This window comes from Phyllobates terribilis, unplaced genomic scaffold (assembly GCF_046119375.1).
Source record: "Phyllobates terribilis strain yellow unplaced genomic scaffold, ASM4611937v1 Scaffold_1__5_contigs__length_1240528914, whole genome shotgun sequence".
In the NCBI taxonomy this organism is placed as follows: Eukaryota; Metazoa; Chordata; class Amphibia; order Anura; family Dendrobatidae; genus Phyllobates; species Phyllobates terribilis.
The window spans coordinates 237,529,126-237,554,862 of NW_027362761.1; the positions used below are offsets into that span (position 1 = coordinate 237,529,126).

At 43.2% G+C, this 25,737-nt stretch overlaps 1 protein-coding gene across 2 annotated transcripts in view; it reads left to right on the forward strand.

Moving 5' to 3' along the window:
- LOC141255692 (Y+L amino acid transporter 2-like) overlaps window positions 1–4,209 on the forward strand; it is a 76,018-nt gene extending 71,809 nt beyond the window's left edge. For both annotated transcript variants that reach the window (XM_073671117.1, XM_073671116.1), the window contains exon 10: window positions 3,643–4,209. In XM_073671117.1, coding sequence (XP_073527218.1) covers window positions 3,643–3,737 — 95 coding nt within the window. In that variant the 3' untranslated portion in view covers window positions 3,738–4,209. The remainder of the gene's footprint in view (window positions 1–3,642) is intronic.
- The last annotated feature ends 21,528 nt before the right edge of the window (window positions 4,210–25,737 follow it).

Below are 25,737 nucleotides of genomic sequence, written 5' to 3' on the forward strand. Positions count from 1 at the left end.
CTGCCCTTCTACCCAGAGACTGTCCCTGTCACTTGCCGTGACTACCTACCCGTCTTCCCTGGGAGCCACCCGCTTCCTTACAAGGACCGCCCCCTTGTATAGTTGCTCAGAGGTTCCGCCTCCCAGACCCGTTACAAAACTATTCTAAACCCCTCCCAGTTGATGATGTAACCCCTGAATTAACTCTCTAGTGTCTAAGCATTGTAGTGTAACTAAATCCCTATCTATTGCATGGTTCCCCCTCTGGGCAGACCTCCCACATCCCAGGGATGGCCTTAGGCAAAGCCTGTGGGAAAAATGGCCTGCAATAATCGTCCATAGGGATTTCACCGCAAACATTTCTTTATCATAAATGTTACGCACACACCCGGGCAGACTTGCGTGAGCGTGATTAGTGATCCCACTGTACCATGAACCAAGGAGTGCCTGGAGGGGCATAACTAAGTATCAACCCGATCCGACCAAGGTCACACGGCGGCTCAGTCGACTCCGTGAACCAGGGAGGAACCGAGCAGAGGGACCAGGTGCTACTCCAGGTCAGACCCCGGTCACAGCTGTTGACCCACACTGGGGAATGCAGGAACAGGCAGGTTAAACTGGCATATTGACTGGTGACTGGTGGGTACTGGCAGGCACGGCTGGTATGCAGACAGGTGGATATTGACAGGCACAGCTGGTATACAGACAGGTGGGCACTGGCAGGCACGGCTGGCATGCAGACAGGTGGGCACAGGGAGGCACGGCTGACATGCAGACAGGCGGGTACTGGCAAGTAGGAACGTAGGCAGGATAGGGACCAGTACAGACTGGGATACAGAAACAGAGCCGCAGGTGCAGTAGACAAGCAAAGCAGAGCAAAACCCGCAGATGCGGTGAACAAGCAGAGCAACACCGCAGGTGCGGTAGACAAGCAAAGCAGAGCAAAACCCGCAGATGCAGTGAACAAGCAAAGCAGAGCAAAACCCGCAGATGCGGTGAACAAGCAAAGCAGAGCAAAACCGCAGATGCGGTGAACAAGCAAAGCAGAGCAAAACCCGCAGATGCGGTGAACAAGCAAAGCAGAGCAAAACCCACAGATGCAGTAAACAAGCAAAGCAGAGCAAAACCCACAGATGCAGTAAACAAGCAAAGCAGAGCAAAACCCGCAGATGCGGTAAACAAGCAAAGCAGAGCAAAACCGCAGATGCGGTGAACAGGCAAAGCAGAGCAAAACCCGCAGATGCGGTGAACAGGCAAAGCAGAGCAAAACCGGAGATGCGGTGAACTAGCAAAGCAGAGCAAAACCACAGATGCGGTGAACAAGCAAAGCAAAGCAAAACCGCAGATGCGGTGAACAAGCAAAGCAGAGCAAAACCTGCAGATGCGGTGAACAAGCAAAGCAGAGCAAAACTGCAGGTGCAGTGAGCAAGCAGAGCAAAGCAAAACCCGCAGATGCGGTAGACAGGACAGGGCTCTGTTCACATGGAAGAGACTGGAAAACACAAGAAGATAGCTGGAAGACAGGAGTTAGATACAGAGGCAGGGAAACAGAACGAGCAGAACCAGATACACACAAGGTACTTACAATGAAGTAGCGAGTGGACACAAGACTCACAAACAGAAGTACAGAGACAACCAGTTGGCGTTAGGTGCAGGTTCAGATACTGCAGGAAAGAGGGAAGATACAGACATAGAGACAAACAAGTAACGGACTCGGACACAGTTCAGACAGGATCTGAACCAGGAACAAGATACAGGAACGAGCCTGGGAACTCGGCCCCCAGGGTGGCAGAAACTGACTAGAAGTCACAGGTACAGGTAGAGGCCCTGTGGCGGACAGACTAGTCAGGACAGGACCTGGAAACTCACAGTTGCACAGAACAGACTGTAAGAAAGTGTTGCTCAGGCCCCTCCTACTTGATGGAGGGGGTTTAAGTATCCAGTGACTCACAGCAATAGGCTGGGGAAGCATTAGGACTGTGCACACTGTAGCTTTAAGAATCAGAAAGCAACAGCGCCAAAGCCCTAAGCTAGCAGAGACATACAAACAGCAGGTACTGGAGCAAAAGTGTGCAGCCTGGCCTGAAAGGTAAGATTGCAGTCTTGCATGGTGGGAGACGGTAAGCCATGCAAGCACGCCGCCAGGGATGTTACAATAAATAACATAAATACATAACAAATATAAAACAGTTTACAACCATGTTTTACAAAGGGTGTAGTGTGCTTTGGATCATGAGCTGTTCAAAATTTTCTATGTACTTTCTTCTTTCCATCATTCTGGTACAGGTTGATCTTAGTTTCATCTGTCCAAAAAATGCTTTTCCAGAACTGGGCTTGCTTCTTTAGATATTTTTTGGCAAAGTCTAATCTAGCCTGTCTATATTTAAGGCTGATTAATAGTTTGCACCTTGTGGTGAACCCTCTGTATTTGCTCTACTCTTTATGGTAGACTTACTTACAGAAACACCTACTTCCTGGAGAGTGTTCTTCACTTAGGTGGATATTGTGAAGTGTTGTTTCTTCACCATGGAAAGGATTCTGCGATCATCCACCACTGTTGTCTTACTTGGACATCCACCTTTTTGGAGTTCCTAAGCTCACCAGTGCGCTCTTTGTTTTGCAGAATGTACCAAACTGTTGATTTGGTCACTACTAACATTTCTGCTATCTCTCCAATCGATTTCTTCTTATTTTCAGCCTAGTGATGGTCTCTTTCTCTTCCATTGAGAGCTCCTTTCACCATATGTTGTGGGCTCACACCAACAGCTTCCAAAGGCAAATGCCACACCTAGAATCTGCTCCAGACCGTTTACTACCTTAATTGATGGATTAATGGAATAGCCCATGAAGCCCATTAAAGAGCTTTGGAGATAATTGTCCAATTACTTTTGGTCCCTTTAAAAAGAGGCAGCTACATATTAAGAGCTGCAATTCCTAACCTTTACTCCAATTAGGATGTGGATACCCTCAAATTAAGGGTATTCAGATGTTCGTAGATTCTCCCATCTAAGAGAATTGGGCCGATTATACAAATGACACGATGATCAAACTCTGATCAGAGTTTGATCTGAGTGTCAGCATAGTGTTCTCAGATGAGAGAATCGGAGCACACCGTGAGAAGATAAAGAACAAAGTTTCTAATTCTTCTCCGTTCTGTGAGTCCGTGGAAATTGAACTGCACTCGGATGTCATCCGAGTCCAATGTCCGATGTTTTTCACACACGCATAGACTTGAATGGGTGAGTGGCATCCAATTTTCTGTCAGTGAAAAAAAATCGTGCATCAGCACTGCACCATTGAATAACATTGGTCCGCTTGCTATCTGATAAAAAAAAACAGATAGCACACGCCTGATGTATACGATGGTATGAGTGAGCCCCAAAGCTGAGAGTCTGCACTTTAAGCCCATATTGATTATATAAATTTATTTTGAGTACGTTTTGGTAAACATTAAAAAAGCCCAAACTTGTGTAACTGTCCAAATATTTCTGTACCTAACTGTATGTATAAGGGACTGTGCCTATTCCGTGCATGGGTTTTGCATAATAGGAATAAACATAACTGCTTTCTACCTGCAGGAGCTGGTGGAGGTTAGATAAAATCTCTGCCCAGGACGTCATTGTCATAGAGCAGATGCTAACATATGTTTGTCTTTTCCCGTAGCGATGATTACTCGATATACCCAGATCATTTGCTATTCTGTAATCACGGAGATGGATTTAGAAGAGGAAGAAAAACTAACAGCAAAGTCTGATTGAGAGACATGATCACATCTGGAAGATGCTGGGTCTTCGGAAACCTCATTCATCACATAATTTATTCCTTACACTGGATGGACATCTTCAGCTTCAATGCCGGGTGCCTGCAGGGCAGTGCTCTGACATGAAGTTAGCTGAACAAGTTCTCTCTGGCAGGGGCAGCGGTAACTTTTGTCTCTTCCTCCCATCATAAAATATATTTTGCCCTGAAATGGGATGGTAATTGCTAAGTCCCTGGATGGGGGCAGCATTCTGGATAGGGACTATGAAATTAGAGGTATAATATGTATTTTTGTGTTAGCAGCAGCACTCCATGGACCAACCATCAGACTCCAAGCAATGGGCCATGTGCCTTAAATGACAGAGGAATTCTCTGCACCTTTTGCACTGACTGGAAAAATATAAAAAAATTTTCTCTTTGCACAAAATAGATGGGAAAATACTGTAATAAAAACATGAGAACAAATCTTAATTTTTGGTGTTGTTGATTTAAAATAGAATTATGCAGCAAAACTTTGTATCATTGAATGAAAATTGTTCTGCCTACTTCCAGAGTATAGAAATTTGTAATCTCGTAATGGACACATACCTGTACTGTAGCTATAATAATATATTAGTAATATAATAACAAGATGGGAACTTTTGTGTCTCGCACTTTCCCAGGACCAGTTTTTATCCTCTAGAGCAGTGTTTCCCAAACTCCAGTCCTCACGGACCCCATCAGCTCATGTTTTCAGGATTTTCTTAGCATTGGCTAGGTGGTGGAAGTATCATTAAGGTATCAGTAATTCTCTTAGCTGTGCAGCACTATGGAAATCCTGAAAACATGACCTGTGGGGGGCCGTGAGGACTGGAGTTTGGGAAACACTGCTCTAGGGCATACATGTCAAACTCTGGCCCGTGGGCCAAATCTGGCCCGCAGGGTGGTTTTATTTGGCCCGCGACATCAGAACCACAACCACTATGTGGGACCATTATTCTGTAAGGAGGTCTATGTGGGGCCCATTATTCTGTATGGAGGATTATGTGGGCCCATTATTCTGTATGGAGGACTATAGGGGGCCCATTATTCTGTATGGAGGATTATGTGGGCCCATTATTCTGTATGGAACTATACATGGGGCCTATTATTCTGTTTGGAGGACTATGTGGGCCCATTATACTGTATGGAGGACTATGTGGGGCCATTATACTGTATGGAGGACTATGTGGGGCCCATTATTCTGTATGGAGCTATACAGGGGGCCTATTATTCTGTATGGAGGACTATGTGGGGCCATTATACTGTATGGAAAGCTATGTGGGGCCATTATACTGTTTGGAAGACTATGTGGGGCCCATTATTCTGTATGGAAGACTTTGTGCTGTCCATTACACCGTATACTGGCTGGCCTGCGACTTTGTCCAAGTTTTTAATTTTGGCCCTCTGTGTGTTGTGAGTTTGACATCCCTGCTCTAGAAGTAACTAATTTTATCTTGTTTTTTTTCTCTCCAGTGTTAATAAATTTAAAAGAAACATGTTAAAAAAGGGTGTAGAGCTTAAAGGCGTTGTCTGGTGGAAACGAGTTATCACCTGTCCCAAGGATAGGCGATACCTTGTTGATGGGTAGAGGTCCGACCACTGGAACCGATTTGCAGAACGGGGAACTTTTATCCCCATTAGAATGGAGCACTGCGCATGCTCAATCAGCACTCCATTTATTCTCTATGTGGCTGCTGAGTGCTGTTATCAGGTTTTTCCGGCAGCTCAATAAAGAATGAATGGAGGATTGGTCAAGCAACTGATCTGCTGTACCATTTTGTAACAGGGATAAAATGTCCCCTTCGGGGATAAAAATTCCTGGTCTGGCCAATTGATGTAGATCCCAGTGGTCGGACCCCCACTGATCAACAAATTATAATCCTTCCTGTGGACAGGTGATATCTTGTATTCACTGGACAACCTCTTTAAGGTGGCCATTTACTTTAAATAAAATGGTTGGCTGAACTAGCTATCTTTCCTGACTTTCACATACAAATGAATGCTTAGTGTTCATGTATACTTTATGGCAGAGAAGAGTTAGACACTATCAAACACCTCTGCCGGTGTAACAGGCCAAATTAACCCCTGTCCAGATTAAACCCAGGTATAGTTTGGCCTAGGCCAGAGTATACCCAGAGGGATGAATTGTCTTAGGCCAAACTATACCCAGGGGTGTAAAATAGCCTAGACTAAACTATACCCCTCCAGGCTACAATATGTCCCTCTATTTTATGAGCCCGTGTAAATGAGATAGATTTTAGATGCCATTTTTAATAACTTAAAACAGACTTACACATAGTGGGAAGGTATTTGTGTTAATCACATGATGAAGATTGATCCTACAATACAATGTGACTGGTAATGGACAACAGTTACTACATCTGAGATTACACTGTCGTCCATTAAGATAATTTTTTTTTTACCTTAGAATGCAATTGTAACTTGATATTATCACTTCACTGGTTTTCTCACCCTGTCTCTGGTTGAAAAGTGTGCCGATCTCTTTCTATCATACTCAGACACACAGTTGCTTTTAATGTGTAACTACTGAGAAGTGCGGTAGGATTCTTTACCTCATTATATCTTTGTGGAAGTCTGATATTTTTACTGATTGAATTGTTTCTGGTTCAAGTAATAAAAGTCTGTGTTTAGAAATTTAAGATTTAAAGGAGCATTCCCATCTCCAAGATCCTATCCCAATATGTAGTAGGAGTAATAATAATAATATCAGCAAATACCTCCCATTACAAATGTAGTATACTTTTTCTGATAGGCTATGTCGCTTACCCCATGTACAGGCATTGTAGGACCTTAGGTATCCATGGTTACGACCACTGTTATAGTGACAGCTAGTTGCTAATGGTCCTGCAATGCCTGCACATGGGGTAAGCGACATAGCTAATCAGAAAAACTATACTACATTTGTAATTGAAGGTATTTACAAATATATTATTTCACTTACTGCATATTGGGATAGGATCCTGGAGATGGGAATACCCCTTTAAGTCAGTTACCCGCAATAAGATGTTGAAAAATTAAGTAATTTTTGTGTATATCACTCAACGCTGCGGATCTCAAGGGGGGTATAATCTGGCATGAGGTAGTATGAAATGGCATTGGCCAATTTATACCCCGAAGTATAAAGTATAAATTGGCATAGGCCATATTATACCCTGGGTATAATCAAGCCTATGCCGCTTTAACCCCAGGTATAGTCTGGACTGTGGGTATACTATGTCCTGCTACACCGGGAATATATTTAGCAACAGGAAAAAATGATCTGGAGCTTAAATTCAATTTCCTGAACCTTCTCTTCCCCTACATCATCTGTCAGGGGTCCTCGTACTCATGATTAGATGATAGGCTTGTCTGGCCAACTTTATTCTAATGTGTATGGGGGCCTTCAGGCAAACATAGCTTTCCCTTTCTGCCCTCTATCTGCATTGTAAATGAGGCAGGCTTAACACAGCCCCTATTCAAGAAAAAAAGTCTTGCAGACTGACGATTAAAGGGGTTGTCTACTACTAGGACAAACCCTTCTCGATCTGAATGTTTGCTGCCAATAAAATAAAAACACTTACACTTACTTCTGGTGCCGGTGCCGTTCCAACGGTGTCAGCACTCGCATTCCTGGGGCTCACGTGAGGTTGTTATGACGTATGAGCCCGGCGCCCAATCCGCGCTGGCGTCACTGTCCCCACCTTCGGACAAATCGAACATCAAGCAGAAGTCAGAGAGCGGCCGCAGCCCTGGCTTCCAGTTGATATTCAATTTGTCTGAAGACGGGGACAGTGACGCCAGCGCTGATTGGGTGCAGGGCTCTTGTGTCATAACAACCTCACGTGAGCCCCGGAAACTGAGTCCCGACACCCCTGGAACAGCGCTGGCAAGGGAGGTGAGTATAAGTGTTTTCATTTATCGGTCCCAAACATTGAGACCAAGAAGGGGTTGTACTAGTAGTGGACAACGCCTTTAACAGAGTTTTGCCGATTTTTTTATTAGAAAACATAAAAAAAAAAAAAAAAATTCAAGTGGGATAAAATTGTGAAAAAATGCAATTCCACCATTGTGTTTTAGGTTTTGTTTTTACAGAGTTTATTATATGGTAAACTTGACCTGGCATTATGAATATTCAGGTCAGTATGAATATGGCGATACCAAAATTGTGTAGTTTATTTTTAATATTATAGTAGTTAAAATTATTTATATTTTTCTATTTTTTTTCAGCAATGGAGGTGTGTGAGGGATTGTTTTTTACGCAGAAGGTGACTTTTATTGAGAGCAATTTGGGGGACATATAGTGTTTTGATTGATTTTTATCACATTTTTTGAAGAAAAGTGTAGCGACCAAAAAATGGCAATTCTGTCTCTTTGATTTTCTATTGCTCTTTTCAGAGTTTACTGTATGGATTAATTACTTTTATATTTTCATAGATTGGACTTTTAGTGTTACTGTTATAATGGGGATATATATATTTTTATTTATTTTTAGGGCCACAATGAGTATTTGGTGAGTTTTTAACGCTGTGCATTTTCATTGCAAAAAAATGCAGCAGCAAAGTAGATGGGATTTAATTAATTTAGCTAATTTCTTTTGACAAAGGGGTAAATGCGAGTCATGTGAGCTTCAGTTAAAGCCCCCTTTTCAAACACCCCAGTATTTCCCTCCCACCTTCATGTAAAAAACACAATGTACACCCATATTGGATATAAATTGGCTACAGCAGCCTTTTATTAACAATTAATAACAAAGCGTAATAAAATAACAACCGTCAATAGGGGTGGTCTTCAAAGCCCCAAAACCATAAAGAACAGGTCACATAAGCCCACCTTGTTCCCAGGTCCGAGGCACCTATTAATTAACCTGGCCAAGTTAACATAACATAACTGTTAACCACGGGCCCTCAAATCCCTTCCCCGGGATTCTTTAAACACCCGTCACCACTCAATTTCACCTAGGGGGGTCCAGAACCTCGTGAGAGCCCCCCCCCCCACGATCCGCCATTATCCAGCTCCATCAACTTCGAGGACCTCCCCCCGATGCCACAAGCATAAATGTTTTGTAACCCTCAAACATTTATGTCCCTCCGCACTCTAAGCCCTTTTTCGATACCTTCTTGTATCGCTAAACACCACATATCTATATCTATATCAGATTTTTAACCCCATTCCTAAATTCAACCACTACCCACATGTTCAGCAACAAACCTAGCAATACCAGTCGTTGTAAAACCTTAACCACTGGAGATAATGAATTTATCGCTGTCACCATTCCCTCATGATCACCCTGAAAACGTATTTTTCTGTTCTTAAAGTTATCACCCCATACCGACAATGCAACAACAATGGGGAATACATGCAGTAGAACAATGTTTGAAGTCAAGCCCTGATCGAACCAGTTTCAAGGCCAACTGTCAGCAAACCAACTTCCTTGAAAATAAATCCTGAAACAATGACGCACCGCTACCTCGATGATCAAACCCAAGTCCTCAGCATTCACCACTGGCTGAATACACATTGACCTGCCATTGTAAGACTCCAGAAAAAATGCAAAAACCTCTAAATCCTCCCTCAATTCCTTTCTAAGCCTTATAAAATGATGAGGAGACCTTATGCCAGCCGTCACAAGAGACAAACGTCGACAAAAATCTCCGACCATCGACATGATTTTACACTCTTAAGTTCAACTTTCCAAGAGATTGCAATTCTCTCAGAGTAACCTTCCACAGCTTACACACTCTGGACACCTCAGCCACAAGGTCAATCACTTTTTCCGCACGCAATCTGCACTCCGTTTCCATCGAATCAATTTCAATCCCTAAAAAACTCAGTGCTGTAACCGGCCCTACCATTTTTTTCCACCGCCAAAGGAACGCCAAACCTCTTAGCCATCCCTTCCATCGTGTGTAACAAGATGGAACAATCGGACCATCTAGTGAAACCCTTTTCACTACCCATTGTAAAAAGGTGCTAAAAGTTTCAAAATAAGCACAATAAAGTGAACAGCCCATGGGGAGACAACGATCCACGAAAAAATCCCATTCGAAAAACAACCCAATAAGTGCTTGCTGTCCGGATGCACAGGCAATAGCCGGAACGCCGCCTCTGTCAGTTTTTGCTAACAAGGCTCCTTTTCCGAAAAACAGCACCCACTCAACCGCCGCGTCAAAAGAAGTGTAAATTACTGAGCATAACTCAGGATCAATTCCGTCTTTTACTGAAGTGCCTTTCGGAAAAGACAAATGGTGTATTAACCTAAATTTATTCGTCTCTTTTTTGGGGACCACACAGAGTAGTGAAACCCTCAAGTTACTCATAGGAGCTGCAGCAAAAGGCCCTGCCACCCTACCCAAAACCACCTCTTTTTCCAGCTTTTCAGAGACAACTTCGGGAAATTGAATCGCTGATGTCAAATTCTTTGTGGATAACTTAAACTTAACATCAACAAATGGGATTTTAAAACCAACCCTAAACCTTTCAGGGGTGCAACAAGATGGCCGCTGCCTTATCTGGGTACCTATTTAGAAAGTACTCCATCTCTGCCAGCCACACCGGAGTCTCCCCTTTTGGCAGAATTGTCCCCGTCATGTCGGCCTTCCTTTAAGCCAGGCGTCCCCGTACGGCCTCTCTTGTGGTAAGTACGCTTTTTATTTGCTGATTTTTCCCATAGACTTGATTGAGATGAGGAAAACTCACAGCTAAAGTCATATGCAGAATACATGCATTTTCAGTGTATTTCTGCTAGCGTGTACTGTAATCTGCACATGATTTTATCAATAACAGGAAGTTTCCAAAACAAAGAAGTTTTATTTAAAACATGACATACCAAAAGGAGACAAACAGAAAAAAAAAAGTGATAAAAACGCATGTGAAAAAAACATGGTAGTGCACGCGGGCTTCAACAATCGCTCCATTTACAATGATTGACATTGGTATCAAAACGGTTGAACAGTAAAATTTGGAGCTATCTCCAAAACTGAAAAACAAAAAAACAGACTTCTATAGTATTAAATTACCGGAGTTGTCCATTACTTGGACAACCCCTGCCTAAATACTATATTCCTCAGTGTAAAATAAAAATAAAAGATGCTCACGTCCGGCACCGGCGCTGTTCCAGGTCTCCCGAGGCTTGCATTACATTACTATGTCACGTGAGCACTGCAGACAATCAACTGCTGCTAATTGGCTGTTCGCTAACACTTCACTTGGACAAATCTTGGATGTCTGAAGGAAGTGTGAGAACTATAACCAGTTAGCATTTGCGGATTGTCTGCAGTGCTCAAGTGGCATAACAATGGTATGTAAGCCTCGGGAGACTGACGCCGTTCCAGCGATGTCCGGTGCATAAGGTGGGTATTTGTTATTTTTATTTTACACTGCGTATTATAGCATTTAAGAAGGTACATGTGTGTTGTGGCCAACATATATACAGACATATATACATAAACTATGCATCAGCACACTGCTATTAATGAATACATGGATTCAACTATTGGTACACATGAAAAAACATGAGGTATTTAGTTACAAAGAACGTATTTACCATCCATCAGCAACCTCATAGGATGGACTTTAACCCCTTCATGACATGACGATTTTCCATTTATTCGTTTTTGTTTTTTCCTCCCCTTCTTCCAAGAGCCAAAACTTTTTAATTTTTCCTTCCACATTAGCCGTATAAGGGCTTGTTTTTTGCGGGACGAGTTGTACTTTTGAAGGACACCATTCATTTTACCACATAGTGTACTGGAAAACTGGAAAAAAATCCAAGTGCATTGAAATTGCAAAAAAAAGTGCAATTCTACCATTTTTTTTTTTATTTACCATGTTCACTATATGGTAAAATTGACTTGGCAATATGATTTCCCAAGTCAGTACAAGTACACAGATACCAAACATGCATACGTTACTTATGTGGTAAAAAAAATTCAGAAATGTGAAAATTTTTTTTTTTCTTTTGTCACCATCTTCCGAGACCCGTAATGTTCTCATTTTTCATGATCTGGGGCTGTATTAATTGACTTTATATTTCGATAGATTGGATTTATACAAATGCAGCAATACCAAATATATGTATTTTTTCTTTTTTCTTAATTTAAAGGGAATGTGTCACCCCCTGGGACTTATCAGACCTCTAATATGGGTATACAGGTGATAGAAATGTAAATCTATACATACCTACAGTGGGTACGGAAGCTATTCAGACCCCTTTAAATTTTTCACTCTGTTTCATTGCAGCCATTTGGTAAATTCTAAAAAGTTCATTTTTTCTTCTCATTAAAGTACACTCTGAACTTCACAAGATCACTGCTGGAAAACATATAAGCGGGAGAAAATAAACTGCGCCTTGCGTTATAGGTGATTTGCGCATGCGGGGATCGTAAGACGAGACTGCATTTCACAGGGCCCTGTGACGTGCAGGGGAGGGGGTAACATTGAAATTCACTAAGTAGGCAGGGATTTCTTCCCGTCCCCCGGAACGCAAGTGTCAGGGAGATATTGATGTCAGGAAAATGTTCTTCCATATTTCCCTGACATGGATATTGATAATTTCTCCCTTTTGTCAGTACCAAGCTGTCTCCATAAAAATCTCAGCACAAAGCCCCAATTAACACAGCCATGAGTAAGAACTTACACAAACAAATGGCAGCCAAGAGGTGCCACCAAGATACCTAGAATGCGAGCATCTTGTCGCAGGGGGTAATTAGTGGCAGGATTGCAATAATTTCTCTGTAATTGAGAAGGTTTGCTTTCCCGAGTTTAAAAAAGAGATCTCCAGCCACATCGACTCCGATATGAAACGGGACCCATATTTTTGGTGGCAGGGACAGCTAAGAAACAACATGCTCAGTTTTTCATAGTCGTAGGCCCCTCTGGGGAGCTGTAGCGCAAAAACACCAGGATAGCAGACTGCAACTATGCGATGTGTGGTCTCTACATGAAGGTAAAATCATAACAGAAAATATGATATCACTTTTGGGCTTCTGGGATCAACGCGCGATGAGTTATCCAAACAAACAGGTTTTTAATACAAATATGAAGGGTGCAACCCAGCCCCTGTGATGTCATCACAAGGGGGTCTCTCCCTTCAGCATAAAATAGTTTGTTGAGGATGAAGCCGTGTTCTTTGCCTGGGAGTATATGTCTATCATAGCGGAGGACCCTGTTCGATAACAGTTTAAACGGAGCGTCTCCCCTCAACCTATATTGAATCGTCGCAGCGGTCTTTATAGTGTAAGTTTCTCTTCTTTAATCCTGTTTATTTTATGTAACTGCTTATGTATTTTAATGTCTCCTTTGTACCATCCTTGTATATATTTTTCCTAAACACTGCCTCCCTTTTGGATTAATTATAAAATGTAATAGTTCTGTTTCTTTTGTCCTGTAATCGTTCCCTTCTCTGAAGCCATATACGCTACCAAATCGCAGGCGTCTGCCAAGGCCTGTATTATATTTCAAATCTGGACGGTGGTGGCAGAGAATATTAATAATCGGGCTATCGTGCAGCCGGCAGGAGCCGTACGGGGTGTACACACATATTCCTGGAGCTGGAAGTGAGTAGTCTGGATTGTGTGCTCGCAATTCTGGACGAAATACTGACAGCGTGACGGCAACAGCGAGATATTGCATGATCTCCCCAGTGTCGTCGCTGTGGGTGATCCCTGACAGCAAGCATAAGAAAACAGATTTAATAAAGACATTACAAAGCAACCAAACCTATAATATGGGGCATATAGGTATGTATAGATTTACATTTCTATCCCCTGTATGTCCATATTAGAGGTCTGATAAATCTCAGGAGGTGACAGATTCCCTTTAAAGTTTTTATTTTTAATGGGGCAAAAATGGGAGTGATTTGAACTTATGTTCTTTTTAAAAACGTTTTACTGTATTTAATAGTCCCCTAAGGGGACTTGAAACTGCAATACTTGTGCTATACATTATTTAACAGGTCAAAAGCCGCAGGCTGCCGGGAAAGATGCAGGCTCGGCATGCAAACCCACATCAAAGCAGGCACACGACATATGATGCAGATGAGATGTATGTCATATGTTTTTAAGGGGTTAATCTATTGATTTACCGATCTAGGTGCCTAAACTAGACTCAAGTAAACTGGGGAAGGGATAAAATCTGGCTTAGATTCAAACCTGTCTGGGAAAGATGGGTGGATAAGGGTGCTCAGCCAGGGGGACGGCCACACCACTCAATGCAAAAAATGTATTTGAACTAGGCCAATACACCTCCTACTAAATGGCTTATACATTTTTTGATCAAAAACTGTTAACTACTTACCCCTGATTTTTATTTTGTATATTGCAATAGTGGAATTCATGTATTCATTAATTGCAGTGTGCTGACATAGTGTATATACAGTATATACTAAGCTATCTGCAGTCACTTCTTTTACAGTTAGATGCTGACTGTACAACACAGCCAGCATCTGCCGCATGTTTAGCATGGTCAGCTCTTGAGCCCCTTCCACAAATACGAACTCAGCGTGGATGTACAAATACATCTATTAGTGCTATGTGGCCCGTACAGTGCACTGAGCCTTGTGGTCACGCAAAGCGCGCACCGAGCAGCCTAATTAGCGTATTTAATTAAACTTCAGTTTCTGCAGAACGGAGACAACTATTATAACACTGAAGTGCAATTTTTCCAGGCGCTTTATCCCCTACAAGACTGTGTGCTTAGTTTATACTGTGTGTTTGGACTGGCAGACTCCCTTTAAACTATCTAGAGTCTTCAAAGGACATATGTAATGAACTGTCTGCGCTATTGGATTGGTGGCACAGGTTTTTCAGGTTACTTTAAAGTAAAGATCTCTATTTTACAGGTTGGACTTGTTGGATAATTGTAGGTTGCAGACTCACTAACAGGACAAAAGTGATGACTCACTCATTGTCTGGAAAACATTTGCATCTTATTTTCAGCTTTGTCTCACATTGGGGAACTCAGTAAAACAAGTCACCAATGTTTCAGCTTTATGTTAATATTTATGTTTAGGGTTGTTTTATTAATTGATTTTAACTCCTTAAGGACTCCATGATTTTTCATTTTTGCGCTTTCCTTTTTCACTCACCACTTTCTAGAAGCCGTAAGTTTTTTATTTTCCCACCGACATACCCACAATTGGGGTTGTTTTTTCGTGGGACTAGCTGTACTTTTGAATGACACCATCCATTTTATCATATGATGTAATAGAAAATGATAAAAAAAAAATCTAATTGAAGTAAAATTGCAAAAAAATTTTGCAATTCCATAATTGATTTTTGGATTTTGTTTTTAGGGCATTCAATCTGAAGTAAAAAAAATCACCTGTAGACATGATTCCCCAGGTCACTACGATTATGACTGTACCAAATTTGTATATTTTTTTTATTTAAGTGGTGAAAAAAAAAAGGAAATTAGTTAACGCAAAAGTTTCTTCAGTAACGATTTTCCAAGACCTATAACATTTTCATTTTTTTTTACAAAGCTGTATATAGACTTGATTTTTTTGCATGGTGACCTGATGTTTTTAGTGATATTTTGGGATAGATACAATGCTTTAATAGCTTATTATTGCATTTGTTGCGGCATTCCTGCAACTAAAAACCTGCAATTTTGGCATTTCAATTCTTTCTGTTTACAATCTTTACAGATCGGGTTAATAACTTTTTAACTTTATATTTGATAGACTTGACTTTTCTGGACACCAAATATATATATTTTACATATCCTTATTTTTAATTGGAGGAAAGGGGGGTGATTCAAATTTCTCCGGACTTGTATCGCATCGAGCACATCTGGGATATCATTAGTTGGTAATTCTAAAGGGAGCTGCCAGCAGCGGATGTTGATGAATGTTGATGATTTGCTTATGTACATTCAGCATGGCAGAATATTCCTCAGACGACCATAAATAACCTCATTAATAACATGCCAAGCGTATAAGTGTGTGTGGTGCTCATACCCAATACTGAATAAATCTAGATGTTTTGAAAATTTGTTTCCAGTTTTTCACCATTTGCATATTGTTATAAACAACTATCAATCCTGAGATTTCTAGAACTCCACAACTTTTCCTTCTTGGTGATACAATTTCAACGTGGAGGAGTGTAGTTTGCTCTGTGGTCAATGCAAAGGCTAAAGGAAAAAACCTTTGCGTCCCAGCCTAGCAACTGCTGGAGCTGGTTTATAAACCACATAAAAGACTCCTGTGATATTGTTGGGCAAGTCTGGGCTTATAATATGACAGCGAATGCCATAAATACATCAAAGGCATGTACAAACATTGCTGTGACTTCTATGGCTCATTGTTTTAGTGGGAATGATGTAAGTGTTGTTTTAACTGACGATTCTGAAACGTGTTGGTGTACTGTGTTGCACTATATTACAGCATTAAGTGGTTCGTAATCTTATTATAATGTTGTATAGATTTAGAATTCGATGAAATCTGTCATGTCAAAATACGCTACTAACCTGCAGATATAGGGCTAATCTGCAGGTTATTAGCATTCTGAAGCCATGCAGTCGCCACACTGAGAGCCCCACTGCCAGGAGGAAATTAACTTTATTCCTCCCGGCAGCCTCCGGCTTTCAGTAATAGAGACGCGGCTTCAGTTACCGCTCAGTACATAGTGAGCAGCGTATATAACCATGCCCCAGTGATGACTAATAACCACCTCTGTACTGATGTACTGCTGAGCCGGCTGCCATTCAGCACACTCACTGGGTACTGAGTGGTGACTAAAGCTGCGTCTCTATAACCGAAACTATCTGGAGGAATACAGTTAATTTCCTCCTGGCAGCGGGGCTCTCAGTGCAGCGACTGCACGGCTTCAGAATGCTATTAACCTGCAGATTAACCCCATAGCTACAGGTTAATAGCGATGAACCCTTCTATAGTTTTGAAGGTAATATATAAGTGCAGATGCAGAACAATAGAAAAAATATATATAAAAAGCCTGTAAGTGAATTGCTCACTTATGGACCATTTGAAAATAGTATTTACATATGTTGCCAGTGAATGGAACCATTCCCTGTTCATATTTAGATGGTGAAAACGGGTCCTGCTCACACAGCTCCATGACCAATTACAGTCCTGTTCAGGTTCAGTAGTGTGAGCAGTAAACAGATACTGGCATATCTGTGCCATGGGGGATGGGACAAATTGCTGAGTGAAGATTGGGATTAGTGATGAGCGAGCACTAAAATGCTCGGGTACTTGTTGCTCGGGTCGAGCAAATTGGAATACTCGGGTGCTCGACCCGAGCAACGAGCCCAATGTAAGTCTATGGGAAACTCGAGCATTTTTCAGGCGGCTCCCCCCGGCGGTCTGCAGAGGGCCTAAAAATTGCCCAAATCGATGGGAACAGTTCTCAAATGACATCGGAACAGCATGGGGAAGACCCCTGGAAGCATCTCTGACTCCCAGATCACTGCTATCAACAACGTGGTCAGAGTATGATGCCACTTTTACGGACTCACAATAAAACATACAAAAACGAAACCAAAATGGATTTTCCTGGGAAATATATTAAGGAACATCCTTTCCAGGATAATGACTTGTATATAAAGCAAAATAAATAACCAAAAAGAAAAATACTCCTCCACACCCTGGGCTATGTTCACACGTAGCGTTTTTGATGCGTTTTTGCACTTTTGCATTGCTTTCAACCAAGATAAATGCATTCACCAGGAAATGTAATTTTAACATTTTACAACCTTATCTGGCCATGTGGTGGGTGACACATCATCAGACACATGCATACAGTGCTGAAAAGACATGGGAACAGCATGGGGAAGACCTCTGGAAGCATCTCTGACTCCCAGGTCACTGCCTAAAAGTGTGCCCATCATAAGTAATCCTTGGTGCATGCAAAGATGCCTCCCGCCATGCACCTGTCGTTGCAGACTTGCAACAATCACCGTCCACGTCCTTGTCCCACTGCAGTGTTCAGTTGTCCCTACCCCATTCCTTGGAATGCAAGCGCAAGTATGCAGGCAGCCACCCACCCACCCACAGGCTGCAATACTATACTGCCAAATTTTTGACAGCTGCTTGCACTGGAAATGTGGCCTTTTAGGCTCGTGGAGGCGGAAGCTTTTCACAACCTCATGCCGGCGGCGGCCGGGTGTCCATACTCGGTCCCCAGCTGCCGCTATATGTCCCAGTATCGCCTCCGCCTTCCACAAGCACGGGTCCCAAAACATTACCCCTGTCCTCCCCAGTGCACTTACTGAGAAGGACCGCCTAACCGCAAACACGTGGACAGGTGAATGTGGCCAGGGATGGTACGGAGCCAGTCCACAACTTTTTTTTGCTAAGAACTGTATTTAGCTCGGTGAAAGGACTGGCATAGAGGGAAACCGTATCTACCCTGCGTGTCATTTCTCCCAGGAAGTCCTGTAATTGAGCTTGTTGCAGAAGCAATGGCAGCCCGTCCAACATCAACTCGCACTTGTCGGTGGTGCTTTGACACACACACATCTTTCTTTGCGCATTTAATTTCTTGAATACAGAGTTGGACAATGGCCTGATCTGTAATGCGTTTTGAGAAATAACATGCATAAGCATGGCCGATCCACATTAAAAAAGCAGCCATACAGCGTCCGTGAACCTTGCCCCACACTTTTCTTAGCCAGGGCTGCTTTTCGGCAGGGTTGGACGGGCCCACCAGAGAACCGGAACTCCTCCGGCGGGCCCTGGCTTCTCCTTCAGGAGAGTTCATAGTGCTGAGTTGAGGCCATGATGATGATTGAGGCCACCATTTGCTTAGTTTTCTGTTACTTGGAATGCAACGGCAAGTGTGCAGCCAGCCAACAGGCCGCAACACTAAACTGCCAGATTTCTGAGCAGCTCTTTGCACTAGAAATATGGCCTTTTGGCCTTTTAAGCTCGTGGAGGCGGAAGTTTTTCACAACCTCATGCCGGCGGTGGCCGGGTGTCCATACTCGGTCCCCAGCCGCCACTATATTTCCCGGTATCGCCTCCGCCTTCCACAAGCACGGGTCCCACAACATTACCCGTGCCCTCCCCAGTGCACTTACTGGGAAGGACCGCCTAACCACAAACACGTGGACAGGTGAATGTGGCCAGGGATGGTACGGAGCCAGTCCACAACTTTTTTTGCTGAGAGTTGTATTTAGCTCGGTGAAAGGACTCTCATAGAGGGAAACCGTATCTACCCTGCGTGTCATTTCTCCCAGGAAGTCCTCTAAAGCTGCTTGCACTTGAAATGTGGCCTGAACATTACTGCTGGTACTTTTCTGTGGGAATTTGCTTGCCTCCTACCAGCCTGGAATATTTCCAGCAAACTATGGTACGACGCCATGGTATTAGCACTGCCTCCAGTACCAGTAGCGAAGCCATCCCCAATTTAATATATGCATCAGGGAGCGGATTGCTGCATAGGGCACATTCCTTATGTTTTGATTTAAATGAACATTTCTTGCTCTGAACAAAATTATAGACAGAGAAGTAGAAGAAGAATTAGTAGAACTTTCACAAGATTCCACTTACCCCCCTAGAATATGTGGTACCGTAGAAGCAGAGGAATCCTTCTTAACCGGCGGAGAATCACGCCGAACAATAGGACCTTCCTTCCTGCTTTTTGCGGTGAACTTCCTAGTCGAACGATTGGACCCAGACCGGGAACGATGTTGCACCGCCTGTTGTGAGGGCTCCCCAGAGGGCTGCTCCTGCAGCAGTTGTTCTTGCTGAGGTGATGGCTGCTCTTGTGAATCTCTCATGTTGAAAAAAAACCAATGGGCTGGGAAGCACCTCTGTATGCTGCCAGGTCCTCTTTATACTGGCCATACCTGGTACCTGTGTGGTGGGTCCCCGGAAGAAACCTCCCCCCCCCAGGTGGGCTAATCACCGCCTCCCAGCAGCACTGGCGGGACGCCCTTCGTCAGCGGTGAACAAGCTCCCGCTCCAGCGTCCTCACTCGCTCGCATGCGGTCCCATACTTTCTGGTCTCACACGCAAACCACGCCTCCGGCGCACCGGAAATACGTCACAGGGCCGCGCCTGTCACGTTCCCCGCTGGCGCAGCCCAGATCTCCTGCACAGCATAGCAGGGGAGGGCTGCCCGCATGCGGACCCACACATAGTGGACCATCCACCTCAGCAAGAGAGGATGTCACGCTCACCGCATCGCACACGGAGGTGCCCCAATGAGCCCTGCCGTGGCATCTCCAGACATTCAGAACCGACTAGGGCAGGAACTTCACCGCCCCCAGCCCTGTCTATTCCATCTGGGGCAAGAGACCTTTCCACCTTCTGCAGGTAAGCCTGATAGGTCTCCCATCAAGGACAGGAAACCTAAACTGAGGCTGGAGAGAGGTGCCGTTTTTTTAACTGGTAGGTTTCCTGTCCTTGATGGGCAGATCCTCTCTCTCGTGGTGCTGTCATGGGAGTTCCAAAAAAAAAACCAGACTCGGGAAGACCCAACAGTTGTACTGGCAACTTCCTTCGTGTTGGTGTTACGGGGAACGGTTGCCTGCTTTCTGTCTGCGGCCACCACACTGCTTCTTCCTGCCTGTTGGGGTGCTCTGCCTCCCTCCCCCTGTGTGCTGCTGTCCTCGCTCTGCATGTCCTTGCTCTGCATGTCCTTGCTCTGCATGTCCTCCTGCCAGGTTGGGTCAGTTACTATATCATCCACCACCTCGTCTTCCACTTCCGCACCCTGGTCCTCCTCCTGACTTTCTGGCTATTGTGTCTCATCATCGTCCACCTCTTGTGACACTTTCCCACCGTTGCCTTCGTGTGACCGTGGCTGCTCAAATATTTGGGCATCGCTACACGCGATCTCCTTTTGCCCTGCTTCAAGTGGACCGGGCGAGAGGCCTGAATCTATAAATGGAAAAGTGAACAGCTCTTCAGAGTGTCCAAGTGTGGGATCAGTTGTCTCTGGGTACTCGGCATGGTGGGAGGAAGGAGGATCAGGGTGAGGAATATGCGGTCCAGACTCACGGCTACTGAGACTTGACCGTGTGGAAGACAGGGTGGTGGTGGTGGCTAAGTGACTGGAAGCATTATCCGCTATCCAACCAACGACCTTTTGACACTGCTCTGGGTTCAATAGTGGTGTGCTGCGGTCCCCTAGAAATTGGGACAGGAAGGTCAGGCGAGAAGATGTGGGTGTTTGTTGTGACACAATTTCGGCTTGTTCACGGCCTTGTCCTCGGCCTCTGCATGCACCATCACCATCACGTCCAGTTCCCCGTCCCTTGCCCATTTTAAATGAAGGACAGTATCTTCCACACTCACTACAAATGACTGAGTTTGGAGCAAAATGTGATTCGTGTGATAGAGAAAACAGAGTTTTAAATACCTGGCCTGTAGGTAAGTAGTTTGAAGAGCAAACTGCTGTGAATTGATTCACTGACACACTGAAAGAAATTTTTAATGGAGGCCAGAAATGGCAGTATTTTCTGACAACGTATATGTGATCCATTTGACGGAGAAAACACAGTTTTAAATAGCTGGATTTCTAGCGCTCTAATATGGAAAGGACCTGGCTGTATTCTGCAGTACCAACAAGCAAATGGCGCAGAAAAAAACGGTGTTCTCTGGATTGCTTTTTAAGCAAATAATGAGGATTAAGATCCAAAGAAAAGTATTCCTGGCCCCTGAGACCTGGGCCTTTGTATAGAAATATCTAACAGCAGCAGAAGGCAGAATTGGAATGGAGCCTCTTGTGCTATATGCACTGCAGTCTGCTATATACCCTACCTGCCTGCCTATATACACTGCCTGCCTGATATCTCTGCAGATGGATTAGTCCTCAGAAGGACTGTTTGTTAAGATGGATATGTGTAATGTACGGTTTTTCTCCCTACACTACCTAATACACAATCAAATCTCTCCCTAACGCAGCAGCTCTCCCTACACTGTCTGATCCGGAGTGACTGCAACGAGCATGGCGGCGCCAGGTCTGATATAGACCTGATGACGCTGTGCAGCCATCCAATCACTGTAATGCCCACAACCAACATGGCTATGGCATTACAGTGCATGGCAGGCAATCCCTGCATGTTCATTGGCTCTCTAAAGAGCGCCAAACATGCAGGGAGGGGACCAGAGTGAGATGCTCGGGCGAGCACCGAGCAGTAGCGAGCATGCTCGCTCATCACTAATTGGAATATGAAATGGAATGCTTCCTTTTGGAATTATACCCTTTCACATTGCATGAGCAAAAGTAACAGTCGTCACTATGGTTCTTTTGCTTTTGCCATACCATAGGAATCACACTGTTTGCACACTTTATGGAGGCTCCCAAACTTTATCTTGATCTCCAAATTTTAGTCCGAAGTATGCGAAGTATACTTTTTTCACAAAGTCTATAATATTCAGCTGTCGATTCAACACTGTATATTCACCACAAATGAAACAGAAACGGTGAGGTGAATTAATACACTTCCACAAAACCATAACGCTAATTTGGGGAAACACGGTTGATGAATGAAATTCCAATGCAAGTTTCTTGAAAGCATAAGGACCTTTCATTATGTTACTAACCACCTGACTGCCACCAACCACACAGTTCCTATTGATGTTAATGGGGAAAGAAAATAAGCTGGCTGATGCTGATTCACACCAGAGTTTGCAGGAGAACCTATAGGTTTGTGGCTAGTCCGGACGTTTAAGATTTTTTTCAATTTTTTTTTTCGTTTTCACAACACCAAAATACATGGAAATTATATGAAAATAATCAAACAGCTTTTTAGTCGCACACCTATAATCCAAATGGCCGATCATATCCAATAACTAATTGCAACACACCACCACACACTTGTTGAACAAATGTAATTTCAAGCCTCGCTAACAAGAAAATAATTATACCAGTCTTGACAATTGGTGTGGCCAAAGCAATATTAGTGCACATTTACATTTTTGTTCCTCTGACATGAGCTTGGAAGGCTAATCTACGCACTGACTTCCTCAGGCTTCTCATAATCCTCTCCTGGATGTCTGCAACAACAACAGGTGTCTGAACACACGCTTGTCAATTTTTTTCTTGGCATCGGAATCAGGTCCTGTGTTACGTTGCACTAAACCATTTTGATCACACGACTTTACTGCCATTTATAAAGACTACAACAAAACTGTCAGGGAAGGATGCGATGGGTGCCATTTAGGTCTTAAACTGTTCTGGTAAAATGAGAGCTGAGCTCTGATTGGCTTCTATGGTCAACAAAGATAGGTTTACTTTAAACAGTTTAGATGAATGAGGCCCAATAAGAAAACACATAAGGAGTGGAATTACATGGCCAACCATGGAGAACTTATTTGTAGACATTTTATTTCCAGAATGCTAGATGATCCCTATAACCGGACCACCTTCATCAATGTAGTAAGCAGATCTATAGTGTAGGATGTGCTCACCTGTTCTCACCTTGCTTATATGACCTCACCCTGAGCTTAGGGGCATAAATGCAGGTGTGTCCACTGATATGTACTGAGTACAAAGTACACACCTTCAGAGTCTACGTAGAATAACGCCTGTAATATCCAGAACAGTCTTCACGTGTGACCTGAAAGGACATCGCAAAGTAACAAAACTCCAGTGATGAAACTTAACAGAGAGCGCAGTAGCACCACAAACTGAAATGAGCTGTAGCTGCACAAACATTGTGGAAGCAGCTGTTCCGGCTGGTCAAACATTGCATGTAGTTAATGATCTAAAGCCAGCCATAGATATTAGCAATCACCATGACCATTATCATATGTAAATATCCTCTTCACAGAGGAAGACAGCAGGGTCTCTACTACCACAAATTGGTTAGCAATCCTATAAATCAACATCGACCCACATGACTCGGCAAGGTACTAGGCAGTCTAATGTGTATGGGGCCTCCCGACTCTCCCCTGCCATAATCTTTAAGGATCTAGCCTATCACCCTAATAGTGGATACAGGGGAACCTGAACAGATGACAGCGCTGTTACTGAAAATAAATCTCCATAAAATGGAAAACACTGATATGACTGCCATATTGTGACCATATAGTGGTAGATACCAGTTCTGCAGAACATATAAGAGATTACTGTACAATTTAAGATACAGGTGACATTTCTTCTGATGGAGTCGTTTACTTTTCTTGCCTTTTCCATCTGGCCCAGACCGACATGACAACTTCTTCCAGCCAGGACTCGTCTGCAGATTTTACAACAAAGACACATGTGACTTCTTACATTTCCAGCACAGTCCCAATCTATCCCCAACCTGCACAAACTCCTCATCCCAATGCGGATCTGCTTATTAGTGCACCTGTTGTGTGGCACAAAAACAGTGTTCCTCTTAGTACCCAACATAATAATGTCCACCAATGTTTCCATTACAAAGTAAAATGCTTCATCTGTGCCCTGTAGATGGTAAAATTGACCCTTAAAAAACATAAATGCCCTGTGCAAGTGCCCTAGAAAAGTGTCCACATTTTGCCCCCTAGAAAGGAATACTGCCCTGTGTGCACCTTTGCTTTGACAGTCACAATACTGGGGTTCTATAACAATAAAGCTTCTTAAGCGCCCACTTAACATTTAATAATGTCCCCCGAGTCCTGTCACTTATAGTGATAATGCCCGAGTCCCTCTTTTACAGCTCCCCTGTACAAAGTATTATGGGCTCACAGGTCTCCTATGCACAGTATGATGGAACTCGTCAAGTGTATCGCCCTGTCATTTTGCATGCCAAAGTTGCAGATTGTTTTTAAAAATTTAACATTCAGAAGTTTATAAGAAATTTTTTTTGGTTTGTGGTGCCATTTTCCTACTCCCATGACGTTTTTATTTTTTCATTGATAAAGATGTGTGAGATCTTGTTTTTTGTATGGTGAGAAGACTGATTTACCGATAGCGTTCCCATATATGACATTTTGATCGCGTTTTATTGTATTTTTTCAGTGCACGTTCAGTTTAAACACCGCTGTCAGAGATGGACAGTGGCATTTAAATGGTTAGCAACAGTGATCAGAGCTCAGCCCAAGACACTGATGTTTGCAACATAGCCAATATTAGACACGTGGAGAAAGCTCAGCTTCCAAGTCATCTCCACACGGGATCACCACGTAATCGAGTATATGTGCGTTATTTTGCATTGAGCAGTTAAAGGGTCAATATTGACTTATAGGATTGCTATCTCTTATACTTAGCACCAGGGCCAGGCTGGGGTTGCCTAGGGCATTTGAAAGCACAAAGGCCCATGCTGCACACTCTCTCCCCATCCACAGGTGAGGGTCTCCTTACAGTTATACAGCACCATATAGAAATAATGTCCCCCTGTACACCTTATAATAGAAACACCCCTTATACTTTCTTAAAATTATAATGCCTCCTGTGCTTCCCTATAATGATCACCCAGTACTCCGCCTTATTCTAATGGTCCTTGGCTCCTCTTTAATGTAATAACACTCCTAAGCAGGGTGTACATATAAATTATTGGGTCTCATAGCATAAATCCTATTATGACATATAGGCATAGTTACAGAAGGTCATTCCTCTCAACTTTTAATGATGGGGAGAAGGACATGTAATGCGGACTTTACTGAAGCCCCTTAGTGTCCTCACCCAAGGCAGTCCAAAAAAGAAAACAGTAGATACAGCACTTGAGATAAGATGCAATTTTTTTTTAATCCAATAATGTTCCACAAGTAAAAACATACAGTAGCAAATCCACATCATCAATTGGAGAAACATCATCCGAGGAAAAAAGTCCCAAGAGAGTAAGTATTCAAAGTCCTGGATGATGCGTTTCGAAGTGATAACCTCTTATAACTTATGAATAAGAAGTATGAATAAGAAGTATCACTTCGAAATGCGTCAACCAGGACTTTGAATACTTATTCTCTTGGGACTTTTTTCCTCGAATGATATTTTTCTCCAATTGATGATGTGGATTTGCTATGTTTTTACTTGTGGAACATTATTGGATTAAAAAAATTTTTTGCATCTTATCTGAAGTGCTGAATATACTATTTTCTTTTGTGGA